Source organism: Rhamphochromis sp. 'chilingali' (assembly GCF_963969265.1).
Source record: "Rhamphochromis sp. 'chilingali' genome assembly, chromosome: 3".
Taxonomy (NCBI): Eukaryota; Metazoa; Chordata; class Actinopteri; order Cichliformes; family Cichlidae; genus Rhamphochromis; species Rhamphochromis sp. 'chilingali'.
Window position 1 is genome coordinate 6024980 of NC_137931.1, and position 25854 is coordinate 6050833.

At 40.6% G+C, this 25854-nt stretch overlaps 3 protein-coding genes and 1 long non-coding RNA gene across 4 annotated transcripts; 2 read left to right on the forward strand and 2 right to left on the reverse strand.

Annotated features, from left to right (window-relative positions):
• Positions 1-3342: 3342 nt before the first annotated feature.
• Positions 3343-6925, reverse strand: unc50 (unc-50 homolog (C. elegans)). Its single transcript, XM_080878700.1, has 6 exons — positions 6777-6925; positions 5662-5927; positions 5355-5475; positions 5108-5247; positions 4724-4831; positions 3343-4027 (listed from the first exon to the last, which is right to left on the reverse strand). Exons 2-6 carry the CDS (start codon positions 5921-5923, stop codon positions 3861-3863), a joined length of 798 nt encoding a protein of 265 aa, XP_080734826.1. The 5' UTR covers positions 5924-5927; positions 6777-6925; the 3' UTR covers positions 3343-3860.
• Positions 6926-7342: 417 nt separating this feature from the next.
• On the forward strand, positions 7343-13374 carry ndufs1 (NADH:ubiquinone oxidoreductase core subunit S1). Its single transcript, XM_080877438.1, has 19 exons — positions 7343-7458; positions 8129-8205; positions 8350-8441; positions 9054-9161; positions 9318-9394; positions 9518-9599; positions 9694-9824; positions 10240-10425; positions 10520-10654; positions 10775-10889; positions 11033-11178; positions 11274-11402; positions 11503-11632; positions 11863-12023; positions 12121-12275; positions 12434-12609; positions 12696-12830; positions 12916-12988; positions 13098-13374. The coding sequence occupies exons 2-19, from the start codon at positions 8133-8135 to the stop codon at positions 13187-13189; spliced, it is 2196 nt and encodes a 731-aa protein (XP_080733564.1). The 5' UTR covers positions 7343-7458; positions 8129-8132; the 3' UTR covers positions 13190-13374.
• A 1241-nt stretch (positions 13375-14615) lies between these two features.
• LOC308394268 (ras-related and estrogen-regulated growth inhibitor) lies at positions 14616-19033 on the forward strand. Its single transcript, XM_080878521.1, has 7 exons — positions 14616-14707; positions 15786-15842; positions 15972-16045; positions 16974-17112; positions 17395-17488; positions 18122-18193; positions 18543-19033. Exons 1-7 carry the CDS (start codon positions 14656-14658, stop codon positions 18649-18651), a joined length of 597 nt encoding a protein of 198 aa, XP_080734647.1. The 5' UTR covers positions 14616-14655; the 3' UTR covers positions 18652-19033.
• Positions 16095-23479, reverse strand: LOC308394269. The gene is made up of 3 exons (XR_013971152.1): positions 23138-23479; positions 21828-21967; positions 16095-17108 (listed from the first exon to the last, which is right to left on the reverse strand). It is a non-coding gene; the product is annotated as an uncharacterized lncRNA (long non-coding RNA).
• Positions 23480-25854: the final 2375 nt, after the last annotated feature.

Sequence of the window (25854 nt, forward strand, 5' to 3'; positions counted from 1 at the left end):
TTTTCTGATGATTGCTCCCACAGTTGATTTTTTCACACCAAGCTGCTTGCCTATTGTAGATTCACTCTTCCCAGTCTGGTGCAGGTCTACAATACTTTTCCTGGTGTCCTTCGAAAGCTCTTTGGTCTTGGCCATGGCGGAGTTTGGAGTCTGACTGTTTGAGGCTGTGGACAGGTGTCTTTTATACAGATGATGAGTTCAAACAGGTGCCATTCATACAGGTAACGAGTGGGGGACAGAAAAGCTTATTACAGAAGACGTTACAGGTCTGTGAGAGCCAGAGATTTTCCTTGTTTGAGGTGACCAAATACTTATTTTCCACCCTGATTTACGAATAAATTCTTTACAAATCCTACCATGTGAATTCATGGATTTTTTTTTCACATTCTGTCTCTCACAGTTGAAATGTACCTCTGGTGCAAATTACTGACCTCTGTCATCATTTTAAGTGGGGGAACTTGCACAATCGATGGCTGACTAAATACTTTTTTGCCCCACTGTATATATATATTAGCACCAAATCACAACAAAAGTTGCCTCAAGACATTTTACATTTCAAGGTAAATACCCTACAACAATACAAAGAAAACAGAGAAAACCCCAACAATTATATTTAGGGAAGGTGACAGTAGGAAGGAAAAACTCCCTTTTAACAGGGAGAAACCTCCAGCAGAGCAGACTCAGGGAGGGGCAGTCTCCTGAATCCAAACTGGAAGCTGGTTCCACAGAGGAGGGGCCTGATCCCTCAACTAAGAAGGTCAAACAGCATCTCTACTTCCTGCGGAAGCTGAGAAAAGCCCATCTCCCTCCATCCATTCTCCCCACGTTCTGCGGTGGGACTATCAAGAGCGTCCCAAGTAATTGCATATCTGTCTGGTATGGTAGCTGCACCGTATTGGATTGCAATACCCAGCAACGGATAGTGAGAGCAGCTGAGAAGATCATTGGAGCCTCTCTCCCCTCCATCACGGACACTTATAGCACCCGCTCCATCTGCAAAGACCCCTCACACCAAGATACTTTTGGCACAACAGATTAGATAAAACTTTATTAATCCCTCGTGTGGGGTCCTCTGGGAAATCCAGCAGTCAGTATTTTGCACATTTCCATTGCACTGTCTTGTGTCTGTATCATCCTGATATGTCTAATGTTGCACTATCTTGTCTTGTTTTTTTGCAATTTTTGCACATTGCACTTTACGTAGTCCTGTGCCGATTGTCTGTCACCAGGGTCTTGGAGGAACCTATTTTCATTTTACTCTGTACTGTACCACTGTACATGATTGAAATGACAATAAAACGCCACTTGACTTGACGGCTGAATGCTCTTTCTCATTAAATTTATCTGCTAGATAAAAGTACAGCTACTTTATTTCCCATTGAGAGAAAAAAATATGCACACTGAGAGATGGAGAAAGGTGTGAGAAAGACAGCAGAGGAAGATGGTAAGTAATTTTCAAAGGTTAGAACTGTACATTTGAGAGAAACATTTTATCAGCTGGAAAATTAACTCATACACATAATGTGATTAAATTGTGTTTTTTGTGAAACGTCATGCAAAATTTTGTGTTATTGAAAGACTGCATGGAAATATTGTACCAGGCAGTTAGATACAGTCGAGTGCACACAAAACTAGTTCGTTTGCAGAACTGTGGTGAAGATCACAGTGATGCACAATTGGACTGGTACAGAGCAGGCTTTGGTGTTCATGGTCATTAGGTTAAATCCTGAGTGGGAAACATCAAATATATTTAAATATTTAACCTCCTAGGACCTGGCGTCCACATATGTGGACATCACATTTTGGGTTATTTAGACCAAAATACTCAATTTTGCTCTACAAGGGCCTGATATCCACTTACGAGGACATTATACTGCTACTGTTCTATCAAAGTTTTAAACGAATATCCTCATGTGGCTCTCATTTTTCTTAGAGACAAAAATTAGGTAAAAAAAACAAATCTGGTAATTCTTTGTTTTTACATTCATCAGGACCCAATCAGCCCAAATATCAAAGGGAAATTAAAAATGCATGCCGTGGAAGAGTTCGGGTCTTAGGAGGTTAAAGTGACGGTGCTGATTACATTCACACACTAAATCCTACATTTAATACGTCTTCACACAGCCCTTCTCCATTAGTATCTACTCGAGTCAACTCAACACATATTTAAGGGTTTTCTAATAGGTGGCAGCACCTGGTACCAAGTCCTTTCTTAGCACCTATTGAGCCAGGGTTCCAAGCGATCCAAGGCAATCCAAAAATGTGGCGTCGTCAGACTGCGTGTCACTCAGTGAGCGATGAGAGCGTGGGATAACAAAAGAGTTTGAGATTACAGAGGAGCTGGCATCAATGCACCCAGTGAAATGGATGACAGTAAGTGATTTATTCACTTTTGTTACTGTCAGAGCACACCAGTATCACTGATGGACTTTTAATCTTTTCTGAAAACTTAAGAGATGCTGAGAAGATGTTCCTTGGAGCTACCTTCATGTGTGCATTTCTGTTACTGTTACAAGGGGAAAAAACTGCAGATGAAGTAATTCAACTACAAGCAAAACAGCAGCTGCACTTTGTATAAAGTTAAACTTTTTTTGCAAAAATATGTACTTTTTGCTCTGGGAATGTTGATTAAATAGTGATAACATTTTAACATGCCTATTTTACCTTTCCATTGCCTAATTTTAACATCTGCTCTTACCAACAGCCATTTATGAAAAAATAAAATTAATATTAAGCAGAACTGAGTTCAGTTTATTGGTGCGGAATTTGGGAAAATCAGTTTCTCACTCATGACATTTTGAATGAGGCCACTGACATGCACACACAGAAAGGCAAACATCCCATAATTATTGAAATTACTTGAATGAGTTCTTTAATGCGTGCAGGCTGGATATTATGTTTTCTTAAATAAAATTACATTTTTATGGACTTTAAGATAAATTTTCTACCTTTAGGGCTATTTATTTATCCCTACTGGTAACATAACTTTCATAAAGTTAAGACTACATTAATTTTCCATTTTATTTAGAACATCACAGGATAGCACGATGACTATTTTACCCTTTTTTGCTTTGTATCATCAGTATGAACTGATGGGACACGCTGAACACATCTGCTAAGATCTTCCAGCCTTTGTAATAGTCACTCTTCATTTACACAGAAAGCAAAAGCATCAGCGATGCTTCAGCGAGTTTCTCAGTTGTGATTGCAACTGCAACAGCGACACCATGAGACTGAAGCGTGTTACTACAAAAGCAATCCAGAGAACAAAAACGCTGCTGCTGCTGGGAGCTTTAAACTAAACTGTGCTGAACCTGTGCCAGCACATAAAACTGAGGCACCTTAAGTTAAAACCTTTTATTGAAAGTGCTTTGGAATGTACACTTTTAGAAAAGAAAAGAAAGAAAATAAGTTTGCATCCCATGTTTCTAACTTAACTTTTTTTCCTTCTTCAATAAGCAGAATCTGATTATTTTTTTAAGAAAACTCAAAGAAACAAAGCAAACTCATCAAAAACAAACCTCTGTGTTTATATTACAACCTGCCAGAGTCATATTTACAAATCATTCAAAAAAAAACAACAGTAAAAGCTGCGTCTCATCCCCACCCCCCCATCGTTTCTGTCACCAGTCTGAACACATCACCGTTTACGGACTTTGTAGCCGCAGCTCAACATCACAGCCAAACAGAAAATCAAGAGAGAGCTGAGCAGTGTCACCCAGCTCGGCATCAATCAACCAGTTTACCAAGAGTCCACCAGAGGTCCCTCTCAGCAAAATCCTGTCTGACAGCAGCTGGACGTGGAGTCATTGTCACGTAGAGATGAGCTGAAAACAGATTTTGCGTCAGCCTGGAGCCAGCTAGTGTCCAATCTCAGAGGCAAGCCGGTCCTGCATGACTCTGTACTTGTAAAAAGAGCAGAGACCCCGAGTGAAGTTCCAGCCCAGAGATATGGAGAGGATGTAGAGAAGGCCGAGCAAAGCAAAGGGGTAGAGCAGCACCACGGTGTTCTTCAGGAAGGGTAGAGCTGTGAGGATTGAAAGAGAAGACTCTTTACATGAACCACTGACAGCAAGAACTACATTTCTCTCAAGGTATACGTGCTCCATGGTGGTCATGCTGCCTTATAGCTACAAAGAAAATGAATCTCTAATAAGTTAAAGCCTTCTCACTTTACTTTAGCGAAAACACCTGTAGATGTGTGTAAATTCAAAGTTTAGTCTGCTGCACTTGTGTCAATGTCACCAAATGGCCACTAGATGGTAGCAAAACCAAGATCACAGTTTAGTGCTGTATTACATTTTGTTATTGCACATCTAAGCCCATAAAATACTAATAATGTTGAAAATTAGGGCTGATTGGACTTTGTAAATTATAGCAAAATTATAGTTGTTAAGTTACAAAAATTTATGAAACATTTTCATGCGCAGTAGAAAATGTTATGCTACTTTTCTGATCACCTTTTGGCGTTAATCACCAATTTACAGCAGCTTTTTAGTGATAACAAAGTGACACATTGTTGGAGAAATCAACAGTCAGTATTTTCACAGATTAAGACTAAGAAAATCAACAAATGATGAACCTGAAAATTCATAAATTAAAAAAAATAAGATTTTTTTTTCATTTCTAATGTAACTAAGATATAATGAAATTGAATTTTCAGCAATAAATCAAAAACAGATTAAGAAAATGCATGCAGCATTATGATGTGCAGGGTACTTACCGTTGTACCCTAAGAAGGTTATGTAGAGATAATAACCAATAGCAATCAACCATAGAGTGTTTCCGACAAAATATCCCAAGAACCAATCTGAACTTATCATCACAAGATCTAAAAAACACACAAAACAACACACAAGAAGAGTCATCAGTGCTGTAATGCATCTATGGAGAAATTATCAAGCCTAAATATTAGCAACTGCCATGGTACAAAATTAAAGAAATAAGAAATGAAAAAGAGAAATGTAGTGAAGCAAGAGCATCATAAACATTTCTTTAGCCCTTTAAATTTTATTTTAACTGTACTGACAAACATTTGTTGGTTTGAATCAGATGATTTAATTTCACACATGCTGATTAAACTCATACAGATCTACAGGCTACTCACGGTTGATGAAGAAAAGTTGCAGGAAGTGCAGGATGACTAAAAGCGGGTAGAAAGCATTGAGGTGAACGTCAAATGCGTAGCCCCACTCCACGTCAAAGTTTCTGCTGGGTTGTTTCAGCAGGTACCTGTTGGTGACCACCCTGGAGAAGAACACATAAGATTTGGCATGCAGTAAAGAACAAACAATACGCCTTAATTAGAGTAAATAAGAGGACATCTCATTAATTTATTCAATGCTACTGCTCACCACATTATAGTTGATATGAGCAGACCGACTCCTATACAGTCAACAAAGACGACCCAGAGCAGCAGCTTCAGCGTCTCCACGACTCCCATTTCCAACACAAGACCGAAGCCTATTGTTGACACTGCACAACAACACAGGGAGTGTTTAGGTATCATAGCAGACAGCCAACATCGGGGTTTCACTGGCAGGACAAGTGATTGTTTAAATGTAGTCAAACAGATTAGGTTAGAGGTAAAATTCACAAATATCCTCATCAAACCTTGACCACAGTGCTCTTTAATTATTTAGGGAATGAGTATTGACTTACCACATAGCCAGATACTGAGCAGGACCAGGAAAGCAGGATCATCTCTGGCCCACTGATCTTTAGTCTGTTTCCTGTACTGGAAGTTGCGATACACCCTCTGAGGAGAGGTAAACAGGTAAAGCATCTGCCACAGGGCGAACTCAAAGTCCATTTGTCTGAAATGAAGCAGCCGCCGCAGATACTTGTAGCGCTTCGCACCCGCTGTGTGGCGTGCAGCGTCCCTGGAAGCCAGGGCACCGTTGCTGTTTGTGGTTGGCAACATGGTGCTGAAAATCAGATGAGAAGAGTGAAAAGTGAAAAGGACTCTAACCTGAGACAAAATTAGGATGAATTTATAACTATACTGTATTATGCCATTTTATGCCTACTCTCAAAGCTTCCAGAGCAATGATGGATGATTTACGTGCATTTCCACTCATTTTTATTACACCTGACATGCTCTGTGTGATACGTTTGCCATATAAATGTGCTTAAATGCTTAGTATGAAGGATTTGGTGCGTGATTGTAAAATTGATAAGGAACCCACAATAAAGCCATTTTGGAAAACCATGGACAGCCATAGAGAAGTTCATCAAGCTTAACTCCTAGACACGATGCCCTACAGCCTAGTGTAAGTTATATATAAGCTGTACCTTAGCTGTAAATTCTGGTTTCAAATTTGGCACATAGTCCTGCAAAGCAAACTTGTACACTATATCTTCTTAACCTGTAATATTATATATGTCCTACAGCAAGTTGTGATTGATAAGCATTCTTGGCTTTCTTCAATTAAAAAAAAAACAACTGCTTAAAAAGAACAGCACAGAAGCAGCTATCTGGTGCATTTTCACTAAGTTGGAATAAACATCTACACATTATGTAAAGTCATCTCATACGTATCAATTAAATAGGACACACACTAAATAATAATAGTGACTTCCTGCATAAACACTGATATGTTTTAATCTCCTTGTCGCTTTGTTTGCTAGCAGACACAGTTAGCACGTTGCTAGCTACTTTAATAAGATGAGACGGCCCGTTAAGTCTCACCAGCAATAACCATAACGCAAATTGCTCAGTAGCTATTTAGTTTTTTGGTAAACGACTGAAATTCCTCACTTAACGACAAAATTACCTGTTTCTCTTGCAGTCCTTCACATGAGAAAGCCCAAACTACTGCTCGTTTTCTGTAGCTGTTTGCATATGATGCTTCCTGAACTGTCGCGAAAATGCACACGTAGATAGTTCCGGTAACGTTCCCTTCCTCATGGGAAATGTAGTCAAAGGTGAAGTTTGAACTTTCATACGGTGAGAAAGTCTCCAGTGTGGCAATTTAAAACGCCGTGTAGTTATCAGTGGGTTTTTTGTTTGTTTGTTTGTTTTATTTTGTTTTTTCCCAAAACACAGACCAATATATCATTACTTTGTTCCATATTATTAATACATTTTATGTCCACAAGATAAAATTTACAAACCGAGTTCAGTTTCTTTTTTTTTTTTCAAACACCGTCATGTTTTAAATAATTGAGATTTCAAATTTTATTTTAGAGTTTTAATTTACTTTACTTTAATTTTTTTAATTTTTTAAGTCGGGGACATTTTGTTGCTACATTGAAGCTACAGACTGTAAATAAAAACTGCAATTTATGCTGAATATTAGTGTTTGAACGATTTTAAGACTTTTATTGTGAAAAGTGTGACCTCGTATTCAAGCGGAAACACGACATCCTGCTATTTCCGCTAACGCCATAGCCGTTTCAATTGGTGGTATAACTAAGATCACCGCTGTTCTGGTCAAGAAGGCCAAATAGCGAAAGGTAAGAACCAAACAAATGTGATGCATACATGAACGCATCGACATATATGTGTAATTAAATGGAAGGAAACGAAAAAGGAAATATTTGAGCTTATAACTTCAGTTACCCTCTACGAACATGCAGCGTCTCTGTGTCCTTGAGTAATACTGTTAGCTGTCACTGTTAGCCCGCAGCTCATTAGCACATCCACATAAGCAGAGTATTATTTAAAGCCGTTGTGCTGTGCTGTTTGATGTTTTGTTGTCTCGATATTATTTGTAAATTCTTCATTTCTCTGCATTATTTTGTTAAAATGCTGAACACTGAAATCGCGGCCATAACACTTGTTATTGTTGACAGCTGCAAAGCCCAGACGCACTGGGTACCGTGGCTCAGGAGTAGGAGTTTGTCACCTAAACTAGACTTACTAAATCAAACATAACAACCATGTAATAAAGCATTTTCAGAATATAGATGGGGACAAAAGTGGCAACAGCAGAGGCCTTTAGTGCACTGTCGTTTTTCTGCACTGTAGTGATTGTGTTATAAAAACAAAAGTAACGATCTGGCATTTATGCTTGCTTTCTCCTTTGCAAACACTTGTGTACACTTTAAGTAATTATAATGACTTCAGCATTAGCACATTGAGTATGTGCTAATGCTGAGTACGCTCATATGTTTTCTCTCACAGAGTCATGTTGCGACTGCCGACCGTTGGCCGGGCTCTAGCTGGAGCTGCCAAGGGCAGCCTGGCTTCTTCCAACCCAGGTATGGTCTGTGAGTTAAAGTAGAGATTACATAGCAGTTAATGCAAGTTTCTAAATATAGCACCTACTGTATGCATGTAACAGGCATAAAAATGTGCCTGTTGATTGAGTAGGATCTTTTCTTTCTATGTGCATGCACTTCAAGTGCGTACCCCAGTGCGTGCAGCCAGCAACATGGTGGAGGTATTTGTGGATGGGAAACCAGTGGAGGTGGAGCCTGGAACTACTGTGCTGCAGGTACGAAAGCTTCAGTACACAATTTTACTGCAAGCTGTTGTAGATGTCACCTAGTGTTGCCAGCTCATGCTGTGTAGTACTTTGTGGTATCTGTGTTTTCATGACAGTAATTTCGTGCATCAATGTGAATCAAAGTGAATCTGAGCTTCATATTCAAAAATGGGCTCAAATACACTAATTCTGTATCTAACAGGTAGCCAGTGTAGAGTAGCGAGGATAGGGGTAATGAACAAATGGGTCAGTTTTAGGTAGCTAGCTAATCTCTGGATTAAGTTTTGGCCTAGTTTTCAAACACTGTGAAATAACACCACGCAGTCTGGATTTATGATTCCTTCAAGCACCAGTCAACTGGGCAGTAACCACTTAGGACAGATCAGCTGACATTTAGTCACTTTCCTGTTTTATAAAGGAATATTAGTGCAATAGGAATGTGCATATTTTAGCAAAGCTTTGACTCATCTGTTAGTCATTTTCACATTTTAATTCTAAAGAAGGCAGACCACAAAATTAGCAAGAAAACGTAAAATACCTGGCAATCTATTCGCTAAAGCCTGGATTGTAATTTCACATCACGTATATTAACCAAATTGCCTTGTTTCTTTTCCTGGCTAGGCCTGTGAGAAGGTCGGGGTTCAAATCCCCAGGTTCTGTTACCACGAGCGCCTCTCTGTGGCAGGAAACTGCCGCATGTGTCTGGTGGAGATTGAGAAAGCACCAAAGGTAACGTCAGGCTACTGTTTATACTTGATGAAAAGGATTTTAGCTGAGACTGAGTTTAAGATGCTTTGGGACCAATCTCAGCGTAAATGATTAATCTATTAATGATTAATGATTAATTTATTTGTAATGTATGCGTATTGTGTCATGTGCCCTCAGCCAGTAGCAGCCTGCGCCATGCCCGTCATGAAAGGCTGGAACATCCTCACCAACTCAGAGAAAACACGAAAAGCCAGGTAAAAACTGTAGCGGTCTCTGGTTCTAGCTTAATGTTATTCAAACTTTGGGCACACTTTGAAAACAACAAGTCAAACTAAGGAAAACTAAAGGCGTGTATTCATGTGTTTGTGTCTCATCAGAGAGGGAGTAATGGAGTTCCTGTTGGCCAACCACCCACTGGACTGCCCTATTTGTGATCAGGGAGGAGAGTGTGACCTGCAGGTAACCTTGCAGAAGTGTAATTTAAGTTATTCTCATGAGTGCATTTAGATCAAAGGATCAGCTTTTTTCCCGTCTTTTTCTCCTCTTTTCTCAGGATCAGTCCATGCAGTTCGGTTCAGACCGCAGCCGCTTCTCAGAAGGAAAGAGAGCAGTGGAGGACAAAAACATCGGGCCTCTCATTAAAACCATCATGACCCGCTGCATTCAGTGCACGCGCTGCGTCCGGTGAGTGTCATGTACACGTCAGTCACGAATAATGTAATAATGTGGCATTAACAGCGATGTAATGTGGCAAAAGACACGTTACATTCATGGAAGGTCCACAATTCCTTTATAATTGTGTTTTAAACTACCTAGAAACCGAACATGAGGACATAATAAAGACCGATAACACACTTATTCATCTAAAACGCACACATACATGCACAGTGCTAGACATCAATGTGTGCTTCAAGAGGGAAAGGTCACAGTAATTAAAGAAAATATTGCACTTCTGTAATAAAGGGTGAATAAATAACTAAAAGCAGTGTTGAAAGATTTGATGTACAGTGATTAAAACCAGTTCATGCTTTGATGGAGCTGTAACATTTGCATGGAGGTGGATATTCAAACAGCTTGCCCTGCCTGCGTGTGTTTGTAGTTTTGCAAGCGAGATTGCCGGCGTTGAAGACCTGGGAACGACAGGAAGAGGAAACGACTTGCAGATCGGGACGTACGTGGAGAAGATGTTCATGTCGGAGCTGTCGGGCAACGTTATCGATATCTGTCCTGTGGGGGCGCTCACCTCCAAGCCCTACGCCTTCACTGCAAGACCGTGGGAGACTAGGTAGGAAAGGGTCTGATGCTCGATTGTATTTAACACGAGTTCTCTTGAACTTCCCGGAGCAGTTTTACGTCATGTTGTTCCGCCGTCTTTGCAGGAAAACCGAGTCAATCGATGTGTTGGACGCTGTCGGTAGCAATATTGTTGTGAGCACACGTGGAGGCGAGGTGATGAGGATACTGCCCAGGCTCCACGATGACATCAATGAGGAATGGATTTCTGATAAGACCAGGTAATACAGAACTGGACATAAAGTCTCACACTTTATAATCATCTTTAAAACAGTTGGGTGTGTTTTTGTTTTAAATATATATATCTATTCCACTGTATCTGAACTAAACTGTATCTGCAGGTTTGCATATGATGGGTTGAAGAGGCAGAGGCTGACCCAACCAATGGTGAAGGATGAATCAGGTCAGCTGACCCCGACCACCTGGGAGGATGCTCTCACTCGTGTTGCTGGAGCAGTAAGTGCTTTTGCTTCTTTATTGGCTCTTGCTTGGTAATTAAATTAATCATAAATAAATTCTGGGAAACTTTAAGGTTTGTTGTTGTTTGTAGTCAGGAAGTTTGGGGCTGTCGTCATGCATAAATGTTTGTGTTTGTGCAGCTGCAGAGCGTGCAGGGGAGTGAGGTGGCAGCCATAGTGGGAGGGATGGCGGACGCTGAAGCTCTGGTCGCCCTCAAAGATCTCCTCAACAGACTCAACTCAGAAAACCTGTGCACTGAGGAGCTGTTCCCCATGGCAGGTGCAGGGTAAGGAAGAACCTCTCATCATCCCTTAGGTGCTAAAATACATGGCTTTATTAGCTGACAGTGTTATTTTTTACTTCTTTTTTTGCTTTCTGCAGAACTGACCTGCGTTCCAACTACCTGCTAAACTCTCGCATTGCTGGCATTGAGGACTGTGACCTGCTGCTGCTCGTGGGAACGAACCCTCGCTATGAAGCCCCACTGTTCAATGCCAGAATCCGCAAGAGGTAAACACATATCACAGTTAACGGTTTGTTATTTAAGTCTAAGTTTTAAGTTGTTTTTTTTTTTTAAAGTTTTGTAATTGTTATCGTCTCACTCCGTCAGCTGGCTCCATAATGAGCTGCAGATTGCTACGGTGGGCCACAAGGTTGACCTGAGTTACACGTACGATCACCTAGGAGAAGACACTTCAGTCCTGAAGCAGCTGGCCAATGGCACACATGCTTTCTGCAAGGTAATGGGCACTCACGTCGTCCAGTGAGATTCAAAATGGTAAATGGCCTTAAATGCTTGAATATTTAGAGAATGAACTCCAACAATCAGATTGCCCGCTATGAGTGAGCGCTTGAAGACAGTGGGAAGGAAAAACTCCCTTTTAACAGGAAGAAACCTCCAGCAGAACCGGGCTCAGGCAGGGGCAGTCATTTCCAGACTGAATATCTTTTTTCCGTTCTCTCCTGGCAGGTCCTTTCAGCTGCCAAGCGTCCAGTTGTGGTTGTGGGCAGCGGCGCTCTGCAAAGAGAAGATGGAGTTGCAATTTTGAGCGCCGTCTCCACCATTGCTCAGAACGCTCGAGCCAGCAGCGGAGTGGAGGACAGCTGGAAAGTCCTTAACGTCCTGCACAGGTACAGCTAAGCAGCTGATTTCAAGTAACCCTAATGCAATGAGATACAGTAGATGCTCATACTGTGTGTGTGTGTCTGTGTGTGTGTGTGAGAGCAGGGTGGCGAGTCAAGTGGCTGCCCTCGATCTAGGCTACAAGGCCGGAGTGGACGCCATCAGGAAGAATCCACCTAAAGTGCTTTTCCTGCTGGGAGCTGATGCGGGCTGCATCAGCAGAGCTGACCTGCCCAAAGACAGCCTCATCATCTACCAGGGTATACACACACACACACACACACACACACACACACACACACACACACACACACACACACACACACACACACACACACACACACACACACACAGATTTGACAAACCAAATGCTGCTAATCTGGGGACATGAATGAACATCAATTTGCAACCCCTTCAGGTCATCACGGTGACGTAGGAGCACCGATGGCAGACATCATCCTACCCAGTGCTGCATACACGGAGAAAAACGGCACTTATGTCAACACGGAAGGCAGGAGCCAGCACACCAAGATAGCCGTCACTGCTCCTGGAGTCGCCAGAGAGGACTGGAAGATCATCAGAGCTTTGTCTGAAGTAAGCAGGAAGTGTTTTGAGTATTCCGTACTGATGTTCACTATTAACACGAAACCAGTCATCTTAACGTCTCTGTGCGTTTTCAGCTGACGGGTGTAACGCTGCCCTACGACTCCTTAGATGAGATCCGATCCAGGCTAGCCGAAGTCTCTCCTAACCTGGTCCGTTACGACGATGTAGAGGAGGCGAACTACTTTAAACAAGCCAATGAGCTCGCTATGGTACAGAAACACAGTTAGTTGGTCTGCCTCTGATTTACCTGACAACTTGATTCAGCTGTTTATCTCCTCACTCTGTTCCTCTCAGACTGTGAACCAGGAGCTCTTAGCAGCTCCTCTGGTGCCGCCTCAGCTTACAGTAAAGGACTTCTACATGACAGGTATGTTTGTTTACTTATTTTTTTATATATATAATAGCTATTTTTTTCTCTCAAAATAATGTGCAAGCAAATATGTATCATAATCTGTGCTGCTTCGTTCTGTCTTCAGACTCCATCAGCAGGGCTTCCCAAACAATGGCGAAGTGCGTCAAAGCCGTCACAGAAGGAGCCGCCGCCGTCGACGAGCCATCTGTTTGCTGAACACTTGATATGACGACAGCTCTGCCTTTTTCCCCTGAAGCAACACACATCTCTGAACTTTGTGTCTTGAAGTCGCCCTCAATGCTTGTGTATACTGTTGAATCGTTTTCGCCGCTGAGAACCAGCTTTGTGGAATAAATCTGAGAAACATACAAAATATAAATAAAATCCTAAAAATGTCTTTACTCCGGTTTTAAGGTGTTTTTTTTTCCTCCATTGCATCATTTTAATAACATTCAAATTATATCACTTATGACGCCTTCCAAATGCTTTAAAATCAAACGAGTCCTCATATTCTTCACTTTATTTTTGCAATGTATGTTTTTTAAAATATGTATTATATTACTAGACTCTAGAAATGAAGTAATAAGTCAGAATTTGGACTCCTGTAGGAGCTCTGCATGTTCTGAGTTTAAAATAATCCTTATTTACACTGAGCTGCAGTGCAGCTCCTCATTTGATCCACTGTTGGAAACAAGTTTTAGCTCCTCTCCCTTCCTTTCTTCTGACTGGCTGCCCCTCACAAACAAAAGACTGCAGGTGCTGTGACTGAGATGACCATATAAGGACGTCCTATCTCTATGGCATGTAGATCCAAGTGCACAAAACAATGTGAAGCCTGAGCTTTTGACTCACAGAGTGACTTCATGTTTTATATGAGCATCCAGCATTGAAGCAGTATATCTGCATGGCAGAAGGTAAAGAAAAGCACGATGGGTTTCACACCTTCCTTCTGAAATGTAGCTGTTTAAAAGTTTTTTAATATTCATTCTATAACAGACAGAAAAATAAACTCTAAGAAACACTTGAGCTCCAAAATATGCTCTTGGCCCAGTTGACATTCTGAAATTGAAGTATGTGCACTCAGAGCCACTCATCTGAGTCTCAAAGTTATTATAGTGAGGCTTGAGATCGTTCTGGACTCTGGGTCGATATCTGTTGTCAAAGAACTTCTGTAGATAGAGGCGAGCTTTTGATGTGATTAAGTAGTTAAAGGAGTGCCTGTGTGTTTGTTCTCAATGGATCCAAAATAGGATGTGCGCTCGGAGTTGGACGCCATTCCCACAGACAAATGGCTCCTGTCATATGCAGTTACCTAAGAGAGAGGGGGGGGGGGGACACAGGAGAGAAGAGGAGACGGTCTCATCTCTCCACTCTTTGTCTGCTCAGTGTCTAAGACCAAGCAGCGAGTTCATTTATTGTTTTTTACTACTCCCCATATCTGGAGTTTATTTTCACTTTATGGTCAGTACTATGGCAGTAGTAAGTCTTCTATTCAGTTTCTAGCTTCATTGTTCGTGCTCTTTCTCAGTTCTTTGAGACTGTGTGCAGTTTTTATTATTTTTACATTTACTTTTGTTTTGTCTCCCAAAGCTGGCTCAGCATCCTCTGCTCTTCCCTGCAGGGCATCAATCGGGGACAAACAGCAGGGCACACGCTGGACTAATTTTGGCTACAACAGGAAAATGGTTCCAGTTAAACTTCTCATTCTGGGAGCTCAGAACACTGGGAAAACAGGTAAGCTGGAGACAAAGCAGCTGAAAACCACAGGCACGCAGAGAGGGGGACGTGCTTTTTAAGTTCTGAATCAGATAACATCTCAGCAGTGCATGAAAGAGGTTAAGTTTAGGGTTAACTGCGAGCCACGGTTTAAAGGTTTTTGCTAAAAATGGAAAACCTAGAGTGTTTATCTTTCATAGCACTGACATGTACCTCCATCACCTCCACTGCTATGTTTTGAATGTCATATAGGTCTGCTACTTTTGTCCAGCTCTAAAAATAGCTCGTCTTCAGTTGAGTGTAATAGACAAACTTGTTGCTTCATTTCAAATGTTTGTGCGCTCGACTATGAGCTCAGCTGCTTTCATGCACTGAGAAGACAGATTCATGGCACAGTTATAGAGACATTACAACACACCCATAACATTTTAATATTACACATATTCCTACGAAAATAACTGAGGAAACATAAGACGTGTGATGAGTAAAAATTATCATACATTCTTACAGTATAATGACTAATGCGAATAGCAAACTCCAAAAATAGCAATGCCAGATTTAGCTGTCGGCACTTTGTCAATGGTTTAAAGGCTCACACATCAAATTCCATTAATTTCCTTCATATTAGAAGGACCAGAGTAAATTTCAGGGAACAAAACATCTATGCACAATGTCAACAAAGTCTGCATGCTGGGATTCGATTGTGACAGTGGTGGGCAGCATGCCTGAAAATAAACTCAGTGTTTTTCCAGGTGTAAAGGCTCAAGTGATGATTTAAACAAGCGTGTTTAACCTTTTAATGTATCCTGATAAAATACAGCAAGGCCTTAAATAGCAGACATGAAAGTCAAACAGACACGAGCCTTTGGGCTCTTTCCACCCAAACACAAAGGAAGCACTTGTGCATTTATTTAAATAAAGTCACAAAGAGGGTCGTTCTGAAGGCAACACTCACATAAGGAGGCATGACGTGAGCACGGGATGCTTTAGATCAGATTCAAATGACTAAAAGGAACTTTGTGTGTGTGCGACTGTGCAGAATGTGTTAGAAATATGCTTCTCGCCTTCAGCCACTGTGTCTGTTTTGTGTCTCCAGCGCTGTGTGTTCGTTTCATAACCAAGCGATTTATTGGTGAATACGACCATAAAAAGGGTAAGACCTGGGTAAATATTTTTGCATTGCTGACAGTAAACATTACATAACTTACCTGAGTTCTTCACTGGCAGGATTTTTGAAAGTGACACAGTTCTCTGTGTGTGTCTGTGTGTGTGTGTTCTTCAGAGGTGACCTACAAATGCAGCCGGGTGGTGGATCAGGAAGCTGTCGATCTGGAGATTCTGGACTTAACTTGGAAGGTAAATATTGACTTTTATTTGTAGTTTTTTAAAAGGCTAGACTTTTGCTGTGTCCAAATTATTTGTTATGTTTTTCAAATCAAAGCATTTATTTTGCAAAATTTTCAAATGTTTTTTGTTCTGCCACGTAAAAGTCAACTTTAGAGGGGGGTTTGTTGTTGCTGGTTTTAAATAATTTGCAAACAAGTTTTTGTATGGAGGGTCACAAGTGCCAAAATAGATTAACTAATTGCATCACTAAATAATTAATTGACTATGTCAGTAATTAAAATTGAAATTATTTTATAAATATGTAATTAATTAATTAAATAGCAATTCATTTCTTTTAAAACTTCAGAAAAATGTTTTATTTATTTCCTTTTTTAATTAATTTACTCAATGTTAAATTAATTATCTAATGTTGTGTTTAGTTCATTCATTTTGTCACTCACAGTCCTCCACAGTCTGCAGTGTAGTTGGACAAGTAATGCCATTTGTTTCAGTTGTTACACCCATTACACTTCTTGCTTGTTTCCTAATTCCAGTACCAGTAGGTAGTTCAGTTTCCAGCTTCTGCATCTGTATGTTGTGCTTGGGAAAGATACTGAAGATCCTCTTTGTGGGTGTGCATGAGTGATAAAATAAAAATACCTGTGGATGCAGCTTGGAGTGTAAAAGTGCTTTGAGTACTAGCTGAAAGTTAAAAAGACATCATATAAGTTAAATTCCATCAACCATGGACTAAATGTTGGTAGGACACAGAATACTAATTAACTTTCCAAAGATCAAAGGAGTAGGGCTCTACCGCTTCCTGTTCTGATATAGTATGTATAATATGTTCATAATATATAAATTTATGTTTATTTCATATTGTTGTTAACACATATCCAGCTATGTCTATTATTTATGAATAAATCTGAAAACTTTTTGATGATATATTCTCCTCTAGGAGAGCTCTGTAGCTTCTCTGGAGTCTTCCATTCGCTGGGCTGATGGTTTCCTGCTGCTGTACTCCATCACACAGCGCTTCAGCTTCCTGGAGGTCCCACAACTCAAGACGCTCATTGACCAAACCAAGCAGAATCTGGGTGGGGAGATATTTTGATCTGTATGAGAAAACGGCTGCTGAAAACTGAACTAACAGTCTGTTCTTCACACAAACATCAGGCCTCTGTTCTGTCTCTCTTTCACCTTTACATACACACATAAACACACCCACATATTCACAGATTGAGTGGACGTAGATTCCATGTTTGGTTGTGCCACCCTGTCTTCTGTTAGTAGTGTGCTGACAGAATGACTCCAAACTGCGTGCCATAGGGTCATCGTGATGGTTTATTGTCACTTCACTTTGTGTGTCTGTGTGTCAGTGGTTCCCGCGGTCCTGGTCGCCAATAAGGCAGATTTGGAAATCGGCAGGCAGGTGACAACAGACGAAGGACAGAGACTAGCCAAGGATTTAAGGTTTGAGTGCTCATGTTTTCATATGTGCATGGTAATACTGTACAATGCTTTTCTTGTCTTTGTTATACTTGATAATAAAATAACTTTGTCATTGATTAAGAATAATGTCAGTCCAGTCAAGCTGGGCTGTAACCGTAAGCTGATACTCTTGTACACAACCAGCTGGCAAATCCCAGCTGAAGCTGTTTTAGCCTGCCCATCTTTGCTGTCCATCTGCAAACCACTTTGCAACCCCAGTGCCCCCTTTTATGCTGTTTCTGACTTAATCCATGCCAAATTTGCTGTCACTGATTCATGCTGTGCTCTGAGCTGGAGCTTCTGCTGTTACTCCCTCTTACTTCATGTATAATGTGCACATGGAGGGATGGTGAGGCACACAGCATGTAGTCTACTATAAATTATATGGAAACAAGCTTTTTTTGACTACATGGTCAATATTTTATTAATGAATTTCACATTTTTGTTACAGAATTAAATATTTATGTATAGTAGTGTATGTATTGGATATCAATTCTGCTCAGCCTGAATTCCACTATATGGTGCCTACAAAGTCTGAGTGCTAAATAAAGTAAGTAAAAACTATTTCCTTGCATGCTAACTAAATGAGCCATTGATTTCGTTCTGTGTCTTTAGGTGTGGTTTCAGAGAGTTGTCTGTGGCTGAAGCAGTCCTAGCAGTGGAAGCAGCAGTGCTTCAGCTCATCAGGTTTGTTTCTTCTGTGTTTTGTCAGACATGTGATATCCATGCTAGTCAGATTTTAATCGTGTTTTCAGTGTTTCGACTATGAATGCAACATTTTTATTAATTAAATATACTCAAAACAACAGTCAGTACTGCTCCTGATGGACTGCGCCCTGTCACACAGCAATAAACAAAGGTAGTACAAAAGATTTTCTTATAGATGGTGATAGGAAAGATCCTGAACGATACTGGAAAGCAAAAACAATAATTAGACATCTCTCTAGGGTGTACTGTTAGAGCCCAGAGGATTTTATGATTCTTTTTCATGTGCTGTTTGATTGTGTGTGTGTGTATGTGTGTGTGTGTGCCACAGGTTGGTGTTGGATCAGCAGCGCCCTCTGCCTGAACGTCGCTCCTACATGTTGACTGTTCGTCACGCTCTGACCAGGAAACTGACCAGATCTAAGACCATGCAGTGGTGACAACAGCAAACAAACCCCCATGGAAAAAACTGTAGTGTAAAATGGGTTGGGGTTTTTTTTGTTTGTTTTTTGCTTTAGTTCTTTTAGTGTTAGATATCTCCCGTATCTCACATCCAGACTGAGAGTTATCATGCAACGTCTGGGTTTCTGGATTTATGGGTGATGAGACCAGGATTTAAAAAATAGAAACTCGCCAGACACTTTTTATTAGTTATCCCTTGATACTACTGGGTTGGAGTCTTTTTTTGTCTTTAAAAATGTCTTAATTCTTTATAGCATACATTCAAAAAGTTACTGGAAGCATTCTTCACTGACTCTTTTGATCCATTAACATGACAGCATCACAGTTGCAGCAAATTTGTCAACTCTGTGAATCTGTTGCTCCACCACATCACAAATGTGTTCTGTTGGATTGAGATCTGATGACTGTGGAGGCCATTTGAGTACAGTAAACTGGCATGTTAAGGAAACCAGTTTGAGATGATCTGAGCTCTGTCACACATCATGTGTTATGCTGCTATCAGAAAATGAGTTCAGTGTGGTCATAAAGGCACGGAAATGGTTAGCAGCAACAGCAAGGTCTGGTGTGGCATTTAAATAATACATAACAGAAATATCGTTCACCCCATTAAACTACCACTGAATTATCGGTACAAGGCAGAATGTACATGTACCTTTCCAACATACTTTCATGTTAATTGGGCCAAATCAATATTCATCAGACCAGGTAACATTTGTCCAGTTTTTTTTTTTGTTTGTTTGTTTTTTTGAGCCTGTGCAAATTGTAGCCTCGGTGTTGCTGCTGTAGCCCATCTGCTTTGTAAATTCAGAGTTGTAAAAAACGGTTATTCAGTTGACTTCCTGTAAACTCAAATCAGTAAAATCACGTTTCTTTCCCATTTTGATCATGAGATCAAAATGCCCATGTCTAGGCATGTACACAATCAGCTAATCACATGAGTTGCTGCAATACACTTGAGTGGTGTCTGAACTGACTGCTAGAAAGCCTACGACTCAGTGCCCCACATATGGATACTTGTAAAGGCTAATAGTACACTAATAACATTTATTCAGAACTTAATGGGACTGTGGAAGACAACACTGGAGACCAGCTCCAATGCACCTACTGCTGTTCTGCATAGGCCTCAACCACATGAGCCAGCTCATCACTGAGAGTGGATCCAGTTATAGATTCAGGAGTGGAGTGACCGTGAGCTACCACCTGCAAATGGATGACATTACGTTGCATCCCAGGAGTGACTGAAACATTAACTCACTGATCTATCTAACGAGGATCTACAACGAGAACATCAGGATCTGATTTGGACTGGATAAATGTGGTCGAAGGGTTGTAAAGAGAGGAGAGGTGATCCAGACTGAATGGGTGGAGCTACCAGAAGGGAGGATAGCAGATATACAGGACATTTACAACTAAATGGGTATCCCAGAGGAAGCAATGATAAAGATGCACAAAGGTTAGCCACAGCCAAATACCTTGAAAAGGTAAGACAGGCCGTGAGAAACCAGCAGAATCCACGCCATCATTCATCAGATACTCATTTGGAATCTGGCCACCAGAGGAGATGGATGCCACTTATGTGAAGACACAAAAGCATTTCACAACACAGAGAGGTCTCCTTCTAAAGTCCAGCCTGAGGCAATAAAGAAAGAATAAGAGATGATTAGAAAGTGTCAGCATCCATAAATACATCTGAAACATCCACCTGAGATGAGCTACTCCAAGAAAGCCCGAGGCAGCTGAAGACAGATGGTGATGAAGTAAAGGAGGAGGAATTGTCATAGATGACCAAGCCCTGCATGGGATGTACCATTGGCAGATTAAGGAAGTAGGTACCAGTGGCTTAAAGTACAGCAGAGAGGCTCTGATCATGGCAGCACAAGAACAGGCCTCAGAAGAAAGATCCATCGAGTCAAAAATCTACCAGGACCCAAGCTGCAGACTGTGCAAAGGTGCCCTGAAGACTATCCTGCATAAAGTAGCAGAATGTAAGAACCATGAACACTGACACACCAAGTGGCTGGGATAGTGTACAGGATCATGTCTGCCCCATATGGACCAGAAGTCCCCAAATCCTGATGGGAGACACCCCCAAAGGTAGTTGAGAACAACGGGCTAAAGTCCTGTGGGACTTCCAGTTAAAAAAAGAGAACCGGCTACTGGTCAACCAACCAGACACAGTGATGGTTGACAAGGAGCAGAAGACCACAACTGTGATAGATGTGGCAATCTATCAGCAACATCGGGAAGAAGGAGCATGAGATAGTAGAGAAGTACCAACTGGAGCAGATGTGGAAGGTAAAGTCCAAAGTGGTCCCAGTGGTTATAGGCATTAGGAGTGGCTCTAGAGATAATCAGATTGAACTTTAGATACCCTGGAATGATGTAGGATGACTGAAAACACAAATACAATATGTTAATGTTATTAGTCTGGTATGTATGTTTACTAGGTGCAAACGCAAGCGTTTGCATTTATTTTCTATTCACAAAAAACATGTTGTTGGTTTTTTAAATATGTTCCACCCACCAGCAGGGGGCGGTACAATCATTTGGTTTGGTGCAGACATCATGCACAAACAATACATATTTAACCACCCACTTTGGTGTGGAAGGAGTTGAGTGACCCCCACAAAGACCTGACCTCAATCCCTTTACAGGGTTTTTTTGTCAGTAAATTGTAAAATCTTGTGGAAAAAACTTCCCTGAAAAGAGAAAGACTAGTATAGCAGAATATAATGCCAATATCTTTGCCATGGAAGACTGAAAATCACATATTTATTTTTACAAGGTCATTTTTGTGCTTTAATGTTTTCATTTATAATTTATTCATCAACACTGGAATCCTTCTAGTCAGCAGAGTTCATCAGTGTGTGAGAAACACTTTGACTTGGCTTTGTTGTTGGAGTGTGTGGATGATGTAACAGTGTGTGAAGAATGAGGCTGGCTTTCATTACAGTCTTGGCATTACTCGACCATGTCTCTGCTTTTTCCTATGCATCTCCCCTTTTGTCTGAACTTCTGAACTTTATGATCAGCGAGAGACATCTAAAAAAAGGCAGACGGTGCAAAGCAAGACTGTGAGAGACAGAAAATAAGTCAGACTCCAACAGGGAAGAAAAATACTGGGCTTCTTACAGACTTCACTGCTCATACTCACCAATCTATCTCCGGCTATTCGTACAGACATAATGGAAAATTGGATATGTGCTTGCTCTCCATCACTCCGCTCTGTCCACTCCGTGACCATCAACTGCTCCACCCAGTTGCCACCAACAAGCAGCCACAGAACCCCAAACGCTTTATATATAAACACAGAGATCAACATCTTCAGAGAATTACCGATCTTAGCTTTAAAGTTATAATTAGATTTTTTTCTCATAAACCCTCAGTGTTATGCTGTTTACAGTGAAAAGATATTCAGTTAATGATAATTCTGTGATTACCTGTTTATATTTCTGTCATTGTTACTGATCAAGATGACAGAAGGATTGTTGGGACAAACTGATTTTTCTTGTAAACTAAGGAGGAGCGCATTTTTTAATTTTTAAGTGTTGTGAGTCCAAACGACTGATATGCTCAACTCTCATCTCTCAATACATTACTTGTGGCACTAGTTGGGCATAGATTGTGACATATTGGTCAGTGGGTACGGAGCACAGAAAGTGCCAAAATTAGAAATAATAATCATCTCAACAGATAAATTATCAGGCCATTATGTGCACTAAAATAATTTTGTAGGCATTAACTCCAATCATTCATTTTCTTCTGCTTATCCAATTCTGGGGCGCTGGAGCAGATTCCAGCTGCCATAGGGCAACAGGCTGGGCACACCCCGGATGTGTCACTGATCTGTCGCATTAACACACGTGGCCCACTTATAATCACAAATCAAAACAACCCCACAGTGCAAACCCCACATAGAGAAAATGGTCAGACGGTGGATTTGAACCCAGGAATTTCTGGCAGTGAGGCAAAACTATGAACCACTCCTCCACTGCATTTCTTGTTGAGGTTGCCTTTGTGTTAACATACATTTGTTATGATTTATTTTCCCTGTTTGTACCTGTTGTTTCCATGTTTTCCTGTATTATTTTCCTCCATCCATATTCTTAACTGCTTATGCAGTTTATCGTGATGGGGGGATGGAACCTATCCCTCCTGGCAAAGGGCAAAAGTTCAGGTGCACAATTTATTTAATTTGTTTGTTTATGTACCAAATATATTTTCCCTCAGTATTTTCACTACCAGCTCTGACACTGTAGTTTAACATCAACAGACTTGGATAAGAAAGTCAGTGATAAAAAAGTATGACTGGATATTAATGAAGATCAGCAGTGGACAGCCTCTCGTGTCTACTGGCCATGAATGAATGCGCTCAGGCCTGTTATCAGGGTCAGCAGAGGCAGGGTTAATAGTAATTGCCTGGTAGTGACTGTGTGGTGGAGAGTGGGCACATCATTTACTCACGCAGAGATAAACTGAATGTCCTCTGCCTTTGAGCTTTTATGTCACTGCTCTCCTCGCCTGTGATGCCAACCGACCTGTGTGGATTAGTGACAGAGACAGAGGGAGCCAGAAGAGGATGATGACAGCAAGGAGGTGTGGTGACATCATAACGGTCACCAAGGAGATGAAAGGTCAGGACCCCTCTTCAACTCTGACTCAGAATAGAACATGAGTCATACCTGCATCGTTATAGAAACAGCCAATCACAAGCTGCCTGTCACATACGTTAGCAGATAGACAGCCAATAGGGAAGCATGTGCATTTAAGCAGGCTTTGAGTTTCTTTTAAGTTTGTACTGAGATGTGTTGCTGTTAGACCAACTTAAACTTTAATCACATGTAAATGTATACCTTAAAAGTAAGATTATTCACCTACTTTGAATATATTAATATTAAATGAAATGTTAAACTTTATTTGTCTCTCACTCTGCTGTTTCCAGGTGAAGTGAACACGTTGTATCCAAAAAAGATGTCTCAAATCTGCTGATCAAAGCGAGTTTTTCAGACTTTGCTAATATAATGATTGTTTACATCCATAAGCTGCAGTTTAGAAATATTTAAGTCACTGCTAAGAGATTAGCAGTGATTTGAGATAACAGTGATTTAGATTTGTAATTGATTATCAGAGGTGATCTTCTTTTTTCTTATTATCTGTCATAATTATACTGTGGTTGCTACAGTGGTTGCTAATATTAAATATGGCCAAAGTTTAAGTAAATAATGATGTCAATGTATATACAAGGAATCCTTGTGAGGCAAAACCACGGGCTTCAGGCTGCTCTAAAGGTTCAGTGTCAGCCTTTTTTTTTTCTACTCTTAGGTCACTAGGACACCAGTGAGAGGAGATATCCCCAATATGGTCATCTCATACCAGGTCATCTCAGACACAGAGCTCTGGTTGTGAACACAAAACCTCCACCCATCTGCTGTTGTTTTTTCTTTTCTTTTCTTTGTCTTTTTCATTGCCAGAGTCAATCAGGAGATTGACTCTCTCATTCCCTGCAGGTTATCTTGTTTTCAGCTTGTTTTAGACAGAGGAAATAAGGATTTTTTTTAAAAAGCACAAAGTCACATAATGGGTCAAGCTGTTTGCTTCTCTTTCACAGGAGCCAAAAACAGTCCTGCAATGGATAGTTCAACAGGCAAACATCCTCTCTTCTTGCTCATCTCTGGTGGAAATGTACTTTAGGAATTGAGACATCCTTCAAAGATGAGCACTGAAATCGATTTCAGAATCAAAGGCTGGTGGACAGAGGGCAGACGAGACATGTCGGCACAAAATAGAAAAATTAGAGCCCAATGCTTTGGTTTAAGCACTTTCATCAGGCAGACGGCTGTATTTTACTGAAAAGGTCTGAAAAACACACAATATACATTCATGGTAGGCAAAGTCGTCTGGTAAAAACAAGACCATTTAACAGGCAAAGAGACAGATTATTCTATCAAGAGGGCCAAAGCAGGGCAACTGTTTACTGTTTCTGCTTTCAATAGGAATTTTTTTAATAATTTTTTTAAGTGGTTTGAGCAATTGTTCTATCTGAAGGTCTTTCAAAGTTTTGTTATCTAACTCAAGTGTTGAGTTATCTAACTCAAGGGAAGAACCATTGTTGTGCCTAAAATATCAGACAACTTAGCAAAGAACCATTTCAAATTATATCTTTAGGCACTTTGTTACTACCAGCCCGTCACAAACGTGTATCGTTTCTTCACATTTCTTTAATTAAATCTTTATGACATACAATATGACACACATAAAACGGTATTTTTGTACCAAAGCTGACTCAGAGAGTTCAGGCTTTGCTGAAGAATAAAGGTGGTCATACGTTCAAATTTGCTAGAATTATACAAAATGTTGTTGTTTTTTCTTTTCTTTTCTTTTCTTTTTCTTTTTCATTGCCAGAGTCAATCAGGAGATTATATCAAAATGGGACATGCCCTCCAGCATGGTCCAAGAATGACCGAGCCAAGATCCTGTGGGACTTCCAGATACATACAGACAAACTAGTGATGGCCAACCAACCGGACATAGCAGTGGTGGACAAGCAGAGGAAGATGGCTGTAGCGATAGATGTAGCTATATCAAATGACAGGAACAGATACCAAGGGCTGAGACAAAAGCTCAAGAAGATGTGGAGGGTGAAGGTAAGAGGACCTGAGCTTGAAAAATGAAGACGGATGAAGACCGCCCATATACAGTGGGGCAAAAAAGTATTTAGTCAGCCACCGATTGTGCAAGTTCCCCCACCTAAAATAAAAATGTGCACATTTTTATAGAAGCAAAGTAAGCCCATGTTTACCAGTGCATGGGGAAGAAAAAAAAGTTTTGCCTGTAGTGTCTAGCCTCTAGCATAATTTTACTGTTGCAGAGGTTGGAGAAAGAGCTACTTTATATAAAGTCATTTATATTTTAGACCAGTGGTTTCTAGCCTAGGGGCCAGTGTCCTCACAAGGGTCAAAAGACAAATCTAAGTAGTCTTGAGATGATTGATGGGAGAGGAAAGAACTAACCAGCACAAAGAGAGCAAAAACTTTGGAAGTAGTTGATTTCCTTTTGGACTGCACTGCATGGAATAATGTATGTTCTGTCTGTATAATTTCAAAAGTTAACAATAGCTACATTTGTAAGATTCATGTATTGGAGAAAAAAGGAAGAACATGTCATTAAACCCCTATATAGTG